Source organism: Suricata suricatta, chromosome 3, assembly GCF_006229205.1.
Source record: "Suricata suricatta isolate VVHF042 chromosome 3, meerkat_22Aug2017_6uvM2_HiC, whole genome shotgun sequence".
Lineage (NCBI taxonomy): Eukaryota > Metazoa > Chordata > Mammalia > Carnivora > Herpestidae > Suricata > Suricata suricatta.
The window spans coordinates 123932762-123944300 of NC_043702.1; the positions used below are offsets into that span (position 1 = coordinate 123932762).

Sequence of the window (11539 nt, forward strand, 5' to 3'; positions counted from 1 at the left end):
GCCCCTCCCGCAGCCCCCAGATGGCTGCCGTGATTTCAGGGGGCACGTGAGAAGAGGCAGCAGCTGGGGGAGGGAGGGGGCAGGGAAGAGCTGATTCTCCTCTTGTGCAGTTTTTATTACGGAGAAAAACCTGTACCAGAAGCCCCCCAGCAAACTTCTGAATCCCCTTTGGGACTGGGTCACCTGCTAGTGACTCTTCCAGCCATCTGCAAAGGAACAGGAATTATGACTGGCCTCACCCCTGGGGGTGGGGCGGGGTGGGGTCATTTACCAGAGCAAAGGGAGGGTGAACACCAAACCCAAACTAAGATGCTCCCAGCGAATCGGAAGTGAAAGGTTGGATTAGCAAGTGTGTTAGGCAGGCACTACTTACAGTACTCGGGCATCAGGGATGAGAGGTACCACTCTTTCTTTTGTAAAGCTTAGTTTAAAATCATTTTCGTGGGTATCTTTTCTGAAAGGTTGGCTTTCTAGATCCTTTTCTGGAAATGGTTCATATTTTGTATGCAACAGGTGGTATGGAGAGGTGATGGAGTGGACTGGTGAGGTATTGGTCAGCTGGGTGCACAGACCCGGTAAGGTCTGAGGGAGCCACGTGTGCATTGCCTCATCCTGTTCTCACAGAAGCCTGACCAGGCACATTCTCTTGTTCCTGTGTTACACATGAGGAGACTGAGGCTTAGCTAGGTGAGTCACTTGCTGAAGGTTACTCGTTAGGGCAGAGCTGGTGTTAGACGCAGATCTGTCTGGCTCGAAGGCGGGTGCTTGTTCTCTCTCGTCTGTCCAATTCTTTTCAACTCTGTTTTGATCCTCAGCCTCGTCTGCCTCAGAGTCTAATCCGTAGCTGTGTTTCACACCTGTTTGCGGGGGCGACATGAACACTGAGCAAGGTGTTGAGTGAAAGTCACTGAGCACGTGGTGGAAGCGGATGTTATCTCTTGGTGGAGCCTGTGCTGAGGCTCAGGTGTGACTGAGATTAGAAAGGGCACAGAGACTGTGGGCAGTGGGCGGTGGGACGTACGTGACACAGTGGCTTCGGCGTAATTAGTGTCTGTTCAGAGACAGGTCTCCTTCACCCCCCCCACCAGTGTGTTTCCATATTGAAAGATATTTCATACACCTGGAACTCAGGAGTCGTTTTATTTCTAATTGGCACTAAAAGAAAAGATCTGGGTCAAGTGGTTCGTTTCTTGAAACATTTTCAATAGTTAAGGCTGATTTGTGTAGGAAATAGTTGGGAAAAATATATCCAGAGCTGTTTTTCACTTGATTGTTGTTACTTCTTGCTGGCAAATCTCCACCCACCCCGCCCCCAAAAGGGGAGGGTGGAAAGGGTGAGTGCCAAGATGTGCAGTAGAAACAGCTAGATTCATGCTGCTCCTGCTCCTGGAGCTGTTTTAGTTCTTGAGTCTCCAAATGTGACTGCCTTAGCAGTGGCCACCATTTCCAAGTTGGTCTTGATTCCCTGATTCTTCCGTGTTCCACAGAGACCAAGGATACTTTCAGCTTCCAAATAATCCTGAGAACCCAGCTTCAGAGAGCTGTTCTAGATCGAGCTAGGTCTATCAGCAGATGCCTGATCTTGACTCACATCCCGGAATTCCTTTGGCTCCATACGTCATCCACTCCTTCACCCAGCACTTGCTGGGTCTGCCCAGTACCACTCCAGGCACTACACTAACAAAATCCCTGACCTCAGGACCCCATTCTAAGAGGGAAGGAGACTGAGGGCATTGGATGGTGACAAGCAGGGACACCTGGGTGGCTCAGTCGCTTAAGTGTCCAACTTCGGCTCAGGTCATGAACTCACAGTCCATGGATTCTAGCCCCAAGTCAGACTCTGTGCTGACAGCTCAGAGCCTGGAGCCTGCTTCAGATTCTGTGTCTTTCTCCCTCTCTCTCTCTCTCTGCCCCTTCCCCACCGCTCTGTCTCTGTCTCTCAAAGTAAAATAAAGACATTTTAAAAAAAAAAAGGATAGTGGTAAGAAATTTGTAAAACCCAAATCCATCAACAGGAGGAAATTCCTTTTATTCTTTCATGATTTCCTAGTTGATTTCAACAAATTGTTGTGTCTTCTTGTCACAACAGTGTCTCACATGAGAGGCCTTACTGGTATTTTCACATTTACTGACTGATTCTCAGATTACGCTATCTTCTTTTTCTTCTTTGCTTTCTCTGTTCTCTTTCTTTTCGACTCCTCTAGTGTGTCAGTTACCTACTGCTGTGTAACAAACCACCCCAAAACATAATGGCTTAAAACAACCACCATGTATTCGGCTCCCAGTTCTCTAGGCTGGTTGGGCGGGTCTTCTGGTCGGGGGCAGCTCACCTGGTCTCCGTCGGCCGCACAGTCCACCGTGGTCTCCATCATGGTGTGTGTGTGGCAGGCTGCTGGCCAGAGCGACAGCCCACGGTTGTTATTTTATAACTCTACCACAGGTACACACTACACAGCCCTGGCAGCCGGCATGGCCCCCTGGAGGAGTTCACATCTGTCATGACACCCAGGGGGATCAGGCTGTGGGGCTCCGAGGTGGGAGTAAGGATGCTTGGTCTAAACACAGGCTTTTGGTGACCAAGCTTTATGATTCCAAAGTTGAAAGCTGAAGCAGCGTATTCGACTCCTCTAGGAGAGTTTCCTGGATGGGGAGCACAGTTGACTTGGGGTTATGTTGGACTTTTCTTTTACAGTCAGGGCCATTTTGTTGTTGTCATTGTTTACAATTTTAGATCTCTGGGTTGGAAGGGACTTTAAGGTCATGAAATGCAGGCGCTGGTCTGATACTTGAAACCCCAGCCTCTGCTCAGACCTCCTCCCCAGGAGTCTGAGAACTCCCTGTGCCCTTCCCCCCGCCCACCACCACCCCAGACAGCCCCCTTTCCCTGGCCGCTCCCGCTGGGACCCGGCAGCCCCCTTCCTCGTGGCTGAGATCGAGGGGAGGACCTCTTCTACACTCGTCCATCAGGGTTTTCTTTACATCGTGGCTTCTTGGTTTTCTGTTTTAAAACAGGAAAAAGAGTTACCTGGTCTTAACTATCAGAGAAGCAATACTTGTATTGGTTATGATAGGATCAGACTAAAAGAATTATGGTCTAAGTACATACATGGGAGACTACGTGAAATACTTTTAAGCACCTGTTTGTACAAAGTGACCAATTCAAATTGTCACTTTGCCAACATCCAACACACTGGTGTCCTGCATGCGACATTCTGAGGCTCCCAATGTCAGTGGGTCTCAGGTCGGTACAAGTCCCCATCTTCATCCTCAAAACTGTGATCCCAGTTCCAAGGGTTGAGGAACCCTGTGACCGGGACTAAGATAAGGGTAACTGCTGAGGAGGGACAGTACCTTGTATAGAAATTCCCAGATACGCAACCAGAAGAATAAGGTCACCCCTCTGTGCACCCGCCTTAGCCGTCACCTGAGCAGACCCCAGTTGTGGTAAATCCGTCCTGGACATCCTGCCCCCAGGAGGTCTTCTGGAAGGCCTTCGGAAGAGAGAACCCCTTACTCTGGGACCCTGATGTCGTCGCTGTTGCTTCTGCACATGCCCTAGAAGGGACCACTGTTTTCCCAAACCCCTAACTGTCCTTCTCTTCTCCAGGGCCCAGTCATATATGCGCAGTTAGACCACTCTGGCGGACACCACAGTGACAAGATTAACAAGTCAGAGTCTGTGGTGTATGCGGACATCCGGAAAAATTAAGAGAAGACCCAGAACATATCCTGAGCAAGAAGCAGATCCAAACTGGACTCTTATGCAGAAAATGTAGCCCGTGACCACCTGTGGCCTTGGAGACCTGGGCAAGGACAAGCACGTGTGTGTTCACAGAGGCAGGAAGAGACGTGGATAGACGATGTGCAGAACTATTCTATTTAATCCGATGTGGGGAGCCAGCGTTGCATGATGAAAAGATGCTATCATTCTGCGTGTGTATAAATGGTCTTGCTGTTTTGTGCTTCCTTTCCTTACAGTTGAGCAAAGTCACAGACATTCCTGTCGCCGTCCTTTAGATGTGGTTTGCCTTAACAGAGGCAGTAGCAGATCTTCGTATTCGAGTAGACGTGGCCCTGTGGTCTAAGGGCTTAACCAGTCTTAGCTTTTATCGTGGGTGGAGGTGCTAACGACAGAAGACGTCCAGGGTGGCCTCTGCCCAGTGTCTGCACCACCTGTTAGCTGCCGTTTTCAGAAAACATCCATGAGCTCTGCCACTTGAACACAGTTGGAACGTATTCATTGGTGGTTTTCTCTCTAAAATACAGGGCGGGTTTTTTGTTTTATTTTGCTTTATGTGTGGGAGATGGACTTTAACGTTACATCCTTCATCTTAGCCGTTTGTGGACCTGCCGTAGCAAGACTAGCAAAAGATGAATGCCAAGGTCACTTCTTTCTAGGTACTTCAGATCAATGCCATATACCTAATTGAAGTAGAAAAGCCAGGCCTCGCTCGAGGAGTGCTATACCATTTGGACACTAAAAGGCACCGCTTGCATTTGCCAGAGGCCTCCCTGCCTGAAATAAGGGTCCGCGCACGGCTGGAGGAGAGGGGCCGCATTTCCTTTTAAGCAGGAAAGCCAGCCCCTGCTGCCCTCAGAGCTCACTCTCTGGAGAATCATCTTTATAAAAGCTTCCGTCGTGATCCCGGGCAGAGGCTCGGGAACAGCCTCACGGTGCCTCAGAGACCTTGAAGTTCAGCAGAGTCTAGCTTTTCCAGATCAGCAAGCAGGGCTGTTAGCGCTCTTCCTCTGGAAATCTCTTCTCGTTACTGGTTCGGTGTTTTTGGTGGTTTTTGTTTTGTTTCGTTTCTGTTTTTACTTTTATTTTTTCCACTCTTTCCATTACATGGAATTGAGAAGCAATGTGATGAGGGAATACAATTTGGGATACAATTTGGGTATCCTTTCCAATAACTCCTTTTATTCCACTCACTGCCCCCACCCCATCTCAAGACTATGAGTTTTTATCTTTTGCTGGGAATGAAAAGCATGGTGAAGATCATTGAGCACATCTATATGGTCATTCCCTTTCTGGAGTATTTTGTTTTAACAGAATTTTTTTCCCCGTCAAAATGATGTGAGAGCCCACAGAGGAAGAATGCTGACTAGCAGCCACAGAACACACTTGGGGACGGCTGGGTCCTCCCCCCTTTAGCTGGAGGGGCGCTAGGAGCCACTTTGCCTCCCTCTCTTCTCTCACTGTTGCACGGGAATTCGAAGCTGAGTTTTAGGAGCCCCTGAGCAGCCAGGGACACAGAGAGCTCGCCCTAAGACATTTCTGCCAAGCAGTCCACTTTTGCCTTGCCTCCTAGAACTTTCCGGCATCCATTGTGAGAACTTCAGGAGCCTTTTTTTTTTTTTTTTTTTGGAGAGAGAGAGAGTGTGTGAGCAGGGGAGGGTCAGAGAGAGAAGTAGTCACAGGATCTGAAGATAGGCTCCAGGCTCTGAGCTAGCTGTCAGCACAGAGCCTGACGCAGGGCGGGGCTCCAACCCACGAACCGTGAGATCATGACCTGAGCCAAAGTCGGACACTCAACCAACTGAGCCATCTAGGCGCCCCCAGGAGCCTTTAGAAGGTGTGTGTGTGTGTGTGTGTGTGTGTGTGTGTGTGTGTGTGTGTGTTGGGATGGTGGGTTCTTGAAACTTATGCCAAGTTAACAATATTCTTGCTAAACCTTTACCACTGTGAGAACATGTGGCCAAGATTGTTTCGAAGGCAGAATACAAATTGTTGAGAGACCTAGCATGTGTTTTTCTATGTGTAATGTTTCCTTACAGTCGCTTTTTACAGAGAAAAGGGCCACTCTCCTTTCCCTGCACGGGTCCTTGGAGTAAAGTATACATTCCTAATACCTCCTACAGCAGGAGTTCTGATTCCTTCCTCTCCTTGCCAGGACCCGGTGCTCGAGAAGCTGTCACCTGGAACCAGCCCCTCCCCCCCACAGGCCCTCCCCACCCAGCAGGACACCTTGGGCTGTCAGCAGGTGCACTGTGGTGGCGAGTCCCCACCACACCGCAGCGCCCCCACCACCAGGCCAGGCCGTGGGGTAGAGCACCGGGAGCAGGGGGCTTTTTCCTAACCCCCTAAGGATTTTGGGGGCCTTCCTCTCGAGAGCTGGTGTTCCTGGGCCTGGCCACACAGGACAGCCATGGGGCCGCTTTCACTAGCCAAGCTGCCTTTTCCATGTGGAATTATTGGCTGAATGAGACCTTTTAATGCCACACTTTTCTGTAGGGGCACCTGGAAGGGGTTACTTAGAGTTGCTAATTCCAAACCATCTGTAGTAGTTCTTCAATGGCAGTGTATCCAGCTAGGGGGAAAACCATCAAGTTCATCATTTTTGTTTTTTCCTTTTTTTAATTGTACTTTTGTGGATATTTTAATACATCTTTTTCAGTTACTGAACTGTGTCGTGTGTTCATTTTTAACCAAGTAGAAAAAGAGAGAAAAGCCTTTTCACTCCTTCCACTCTGGCCACACTGGCCTCCTTTACAGAAACACCAGGCATGTGCCAGCCCCAGACCCTTTGCATCTGCTGTCCCCTCTCTGCCTGGAGTATGTTCTGCACCTGTGTGTGTGATTTGCTCCCTCACTCTCTTGAAGTATCTGCTCAGCTGTCACTTCACAGAGACCTTCTGCCACACAGAGAGCAAGCTCACCCCTGCCCTGGCTCTCCCTCGCCCCCTTACTCCCATCCCCTTCTCCCTCTGTCCAACAGTCATGTACTGCTGTTTTCCCTGCTGGAGCAAAAGCACCAGAACTTTGCTGCTTGTTCACTGCGCCGTCTTTAGTGCACAGGATAGTACCTGGCACTTAGGGGCTCAAAAATGTTCACTGGTGGGGCTCAGTCGGTTGAGTGTTGGACTTCAGCTCAGATCATGATAATCACGGTTTGTGAGTTCAAGGCCCGTATCAGGCTCTGTGCTGACAGCTCAGAGCCTGGAGCCTGCTTCGTAGTCTGTGTCTCCCTCTCTTAGACCCTCCCCCAATCATGCTCGCGCGCTCTCTCTCTCTCTCTCTCTCTCTCAAAAATAAACATTAAAAAAATTTTCATTTTAATGTTTACTGGTTGGATGACAGTGGTTATTCCTTCAGCAAAGTTCTGCCAGGCAGTGCTAAGATTAGGAAATGAACAAGACATGGCTCCTCAAGGACCTTGCCACAGAGTAGGAGTGGCAGGGGACATCACAGAAATAACTAATAGCTACTAAGGACTTGCTGCATGCCAGGACCTTTGCGTTTCTTCCTCCGCACGGCATCCTGAGTGTATGCTGGTTGGACTAATCTTAAACCCACTTTTAGAAAGATGGTGTCATACTTAAGGCATATAACTTGCCCAAGGTCACTTGGCTAATAAGATCCAGAGAGGCAGGGCCGGGCCTGGGGCCATTTGAGCCCAAGCCCTGTTCGTAGCCACTGCGCCCTTGGCAGAGCTCACCAAAAAAAGAAAGAAAAAAAAAAGGACCTCTTCCTTATTCCAGCACACGTGCTGGGTGCCTGAAACGTTTTTCTGTGGTCTCCCGAGCCGATGGGGGTGAAGGTGGTTGTGCAGGTGCTGGGGACACAAAGGCCCAGGGTCCTTCACCTCGGTTTGGAGGACAATATGGGGACAACCTGCTGAGAGTGGTGGCACCATAGCGTCTTACTACTGAGCGCTAATTTCCAGGAATGGATTAACGTAGCAAATGCCCGCGGCCGTGCCACGCTGGGCTTGTACAGGGACCTGGGGGCTCTTCTGAGGTGCGGGCCTCACACTGGCCTTCCTGCCGGATGCGGCCAAGGGCACTTCGCTCAGCGCGCAAAGGCAGCATAACGGAAGCGTACTTTGTGCAGCTCGTAGGTTCCTGCCAAGGGGGAACTGAGTCCTGGGGGTCCCGCCAGCTGAGGCGCTGGTCCCCAAGCCGCACAGGGAACCTGTCGACCAAATACACCCTTCCCAGGGCAGCTGCAGCCCAGGTGAGCTGCTTCCGCCGGTATTCAAGAGGAAAGCTCCGAGACTCTCTCTTACCCCCTTCCTGCTGCAGGCTCCCTCCGGATCCTTCTGGGTGATTCCAGGGCTAACCAGCTTGGACTTAGGAACCACTGACGTCCTCCCAACTGTCCAAGGAAGCCGAGAGGGCACCCGCACGGAGGAGGAAAGTGGCATTTGTGGTGTTGGTGGAGGCGGCGTCAGGAGGTGACCACCTGTTTACGGCAGGGTCCCACCCAGGCGCGCTTTACCTGTCCATCGAGATTTCATTATAAAGAATTTCAAAGAAGCACAAAAGGAACAGCAGGACCCACTTGTGTATACCCATCCTCAGCAATTGCTTCATTCACCCCTTTCTGCTGCTTCCTCTTTTCTGAATTATCTTAAAACAAATCCCAAAACAGGTCATCTCATCCCTACATCCCTACAGTGTTTGATGGGCATCTGGTAAAAATATGTACACTTATGGGTGTATGAGTTCGAGCCCAGCACTGGGCTCTGAGCAGATGGTGCGAAGCCTGCTGGAGATTCTCTGACTCCTCTCCCTGCCCTTTCCCTGTTTTTCTTCCTCCCGTCTCTCTCAAAATAAATAAACTTAAAAAAAGAAGGGGCACCTGGGTGGCTCAGTCGGTTAAGTGTCCAGCTTCGGCTCAGATCATGATCTCACGATTTGTGGATTTGTGGATTTGAGCCCCGCATCGGGCTCTGTGCTGACAGCTATTCTGTGGCTCCCTCTCTCTGACCCTCCCCTGCTCATGCTGTCTCTGTCTCTCAAAAATAAATTTAAAAAAATATATATGTGTACATTTTCTCATATAATCATAATATCTTGTCACATTTGACAGAAACAATTATTTTTATTTTATTTTAAAGAATGAGACTGTGAAAGAGGAGAGAGAAAGAGAGAGAGAGAGAGAGAGAGAGAGAGAGAGAGAGAGAATCTTAAGCAGGCTCCACGCTCAGCACAAAACCTAACACGGGGCTCAGTCTTACCACCATGAGACCATGACCTGAGCCAGAATCAAGAGTCAGACGCTTGATCAACTGAGCTCCCCAGAGGCCCCTAGAAGCAGTTTTTAAAAAACACATTTAAACAATTCCTTGATGTCATCTAACACTCAAATTTCCCGTTGTCCCAAAAATGGCATTTTACAAATGGTTTCTGTAGCTCAGGGTCCAGACAAGTTCCCAGAAGTACGCTGTGACTGTTTCAGAAACAGGACGCTAGTAGCCTGCAGTTCACTCCCCTCAGCCTTGTGTCAGACAGACTTTCGTGTAGGAGGGAAAGAACCAGAGGCCAGTAGCCATCAACACCCAGGGGACCTTCTCTTGGATAGACGTGCCATATTTAAATTTTTTCTAATGTTTGAGAGAGAGACAGAGACAGAGAGAGAGTGAAGAGGGGAGGGACAGAGAGGGAGTGTGACATAGAATCTGAAGCAGGCTCCAGGCTCTGAGCTGTCAGCACAGAACCCAATGCGGGGCTCAAACCCATGACCACACAATCATGCCCTGAACTGAAGTCAGACACTCAACCAACTGAGCCCCCCAGGCCTGCCGATGCACCGTATTTTAAGCCATTCCTGACGTTGTGGCTGTTTAGGTTGTCTCTGGTTGTCCTGTTTCTGTCCATCTCAAGTCATACTGTAGTTGTCACTTGCTCCAATGTACTGCTGAAGAAGAAAGGCACGCATAAATTATTTGCAGCTCGGAGACGCAGCACAGGAAAAGGCACGTCCTCCTGGCCCCCTGAAACCGGATCCAATGCCTGAGGGTGCCAATGGGGGCTTTCAAGCTCCCCTCCCCCATTCACATCCTTCCAAAAGCCATCGGGGGCTGGCAGAAGGACCACCAACCAACTGGCACTGTAGGAACAATGAGGGGGAGGGGCGGAAGGCCGGCCTGAGCCCCAGCACCCGGAGGAGGTCCGGCTGTGTTTACAAAGAAGGAAACCGGACTGTTCGAGCCCCCAGAAGGGCTGTCACTTCCAGCTTCCCTTTCCTCCCGCAAACAGGATATTGAACTATTGTCCCTTGTTGGCTCCAGTCTGGGTTGGGTTGTCCATTTCTTCGCTGGCCGCGGCGCTCTTGAACGTAAGAAAGGGGCTGGGTTCTTCTTCTTCTTTTTTTTTTTTGAATCTCTACAATTGGGAAGAGGAAGTCATGCTTAGTAGTCCCACATCTGCTGTGGCACCCACCCTCCGGTGCCATGTGTCTGACACATTTGGAAGCAGTGATTCTGTGCCCAAATCACGTCTCTGCTGAAGGACTGGGGGACCGGGCAAAGACAAGGCCGGCTTGCCAAAGGTCCGAGGTTTGCCTTTTCCCGGATACGGACTCCAAGGACACTGAATTTTGACTCTAGATCCATTCTTGATTCTTTCTCCGGCTTTGAATAATCATTTTACTTTTAATCGCAGAGTTTCTTTCAAGGAGATAAAAGAAACCTACATTTTTAACTTACTTTGAGGGGAATCTCTTAGAACGTACAACAGACCCAGAGGAACGTGCAGCACTTTGCAAAACGCTGCCCTTACTCTTTGCTGGCCCAGCAGCACCCCAGCGGGTTCGTTTCCAACATGTCTGGACGTTCCTATCTGAGTCAAAGCCCCGGCCTTTGCTCTGTGTAAGCAATTCCTGAAGATCGCTGCTCTGCCAGAGGGAGAAATGTTTCTGAAAAGCTTGCTCCAGGATTTTCGTCCCAAAGAATGTAACATGTCTGCGAGCCACAGGGGGCCTGGTGGCCAGCAAGAGCGGCCCTGTGTCCCTCCGCCCAGGTGGCCCCAAGTTGAGCTCCGGGATTCAAGCTTGTGGAACAGCACTGCACCCCGGAACAGAGCTCACAAGGCAGAGGGCGCAGCGCGAATCCCTCTGACACAGGCCGGACGCCTCAGGACGCGCCAGGCTCTCCGAGAGGAAGCGGAGCTGGTGACTCAGTGTTGGCTAAGTGAGGTTGCGCAAGAGAGAAGAAAGCCCATGGGAGAGAAGGAAACGGGGAAAGCTCACACCTGGCTGGAAATAAAAATGGCCTCTTTCCAGGTTTTTGTTGTTGTTGTTGTTATTATTCAAAAAAAGTACTATGAGAGAAAGTGAAAGATTTGGGTTTCTACTGTTGTACCCAGATTTTAACATCGCCCCCAAGATCCAGAGACCGCCAGGGAGGCCGAATCACGCATGCAAAAGCAAAGGGCTTTATTACGAATTGAGGCCCGGCCAGCCTAAACTCGGGCTCACAGACTTCAACAACACACTGGATCCACGTGGGGTGAGCCCCGGAGCATGGCAGGGCAGGGCCTTTTATGAGTTTGGAAAGGGGGAGTTACAGGAAATACAGTGATCCAATCATTATACAATATTATTGACAGCAGGTTTAACCATTCACATTGCCTAGAGTATTTGTTACTTTTGGCGGGACCCAATCACAACATTTAGAGTATTGACCGATCACAGAGTGGGCCCAGGACCCTCAGGTAGGGCGTGACTAGTCTTAGCCTCCATCTTTAGGCCTGCCCTTAGAAATGTTACAAGGGTGGTCCCTCTTGCCTTGGGCAATGTGTGCCCTTCTATTGT

At 50.1% G+C, this 11539-nt stretch overlaps 1 protein-coding gene across 2 annotated transcripts in view; it reads left to right on the forward strand.

Moving 5' to 3' along the window:
• Positions 1–3958, forward strand: part of MPZL1 (myelin protein zero like 1) — a 61367-nt gene extending 57409 nt beyond the window's left edge. For both annotated transcript variants that reach the window (XM_029933075.1, XM_029933077.1), the window contains one exon: positions 3608–3958. In XM_029933075.1, coding sequence (XP_029788935.1) covers positions 3608–3709 — 102 coding nt within the window. In that variant the 3' untranslated portion in view covers positions 3710–3958. The remainder of the gene's footprint in view (positions 1–3607) is intronic.
• Positions 3959–11539: the final 7581 nt, after the last annotated feature.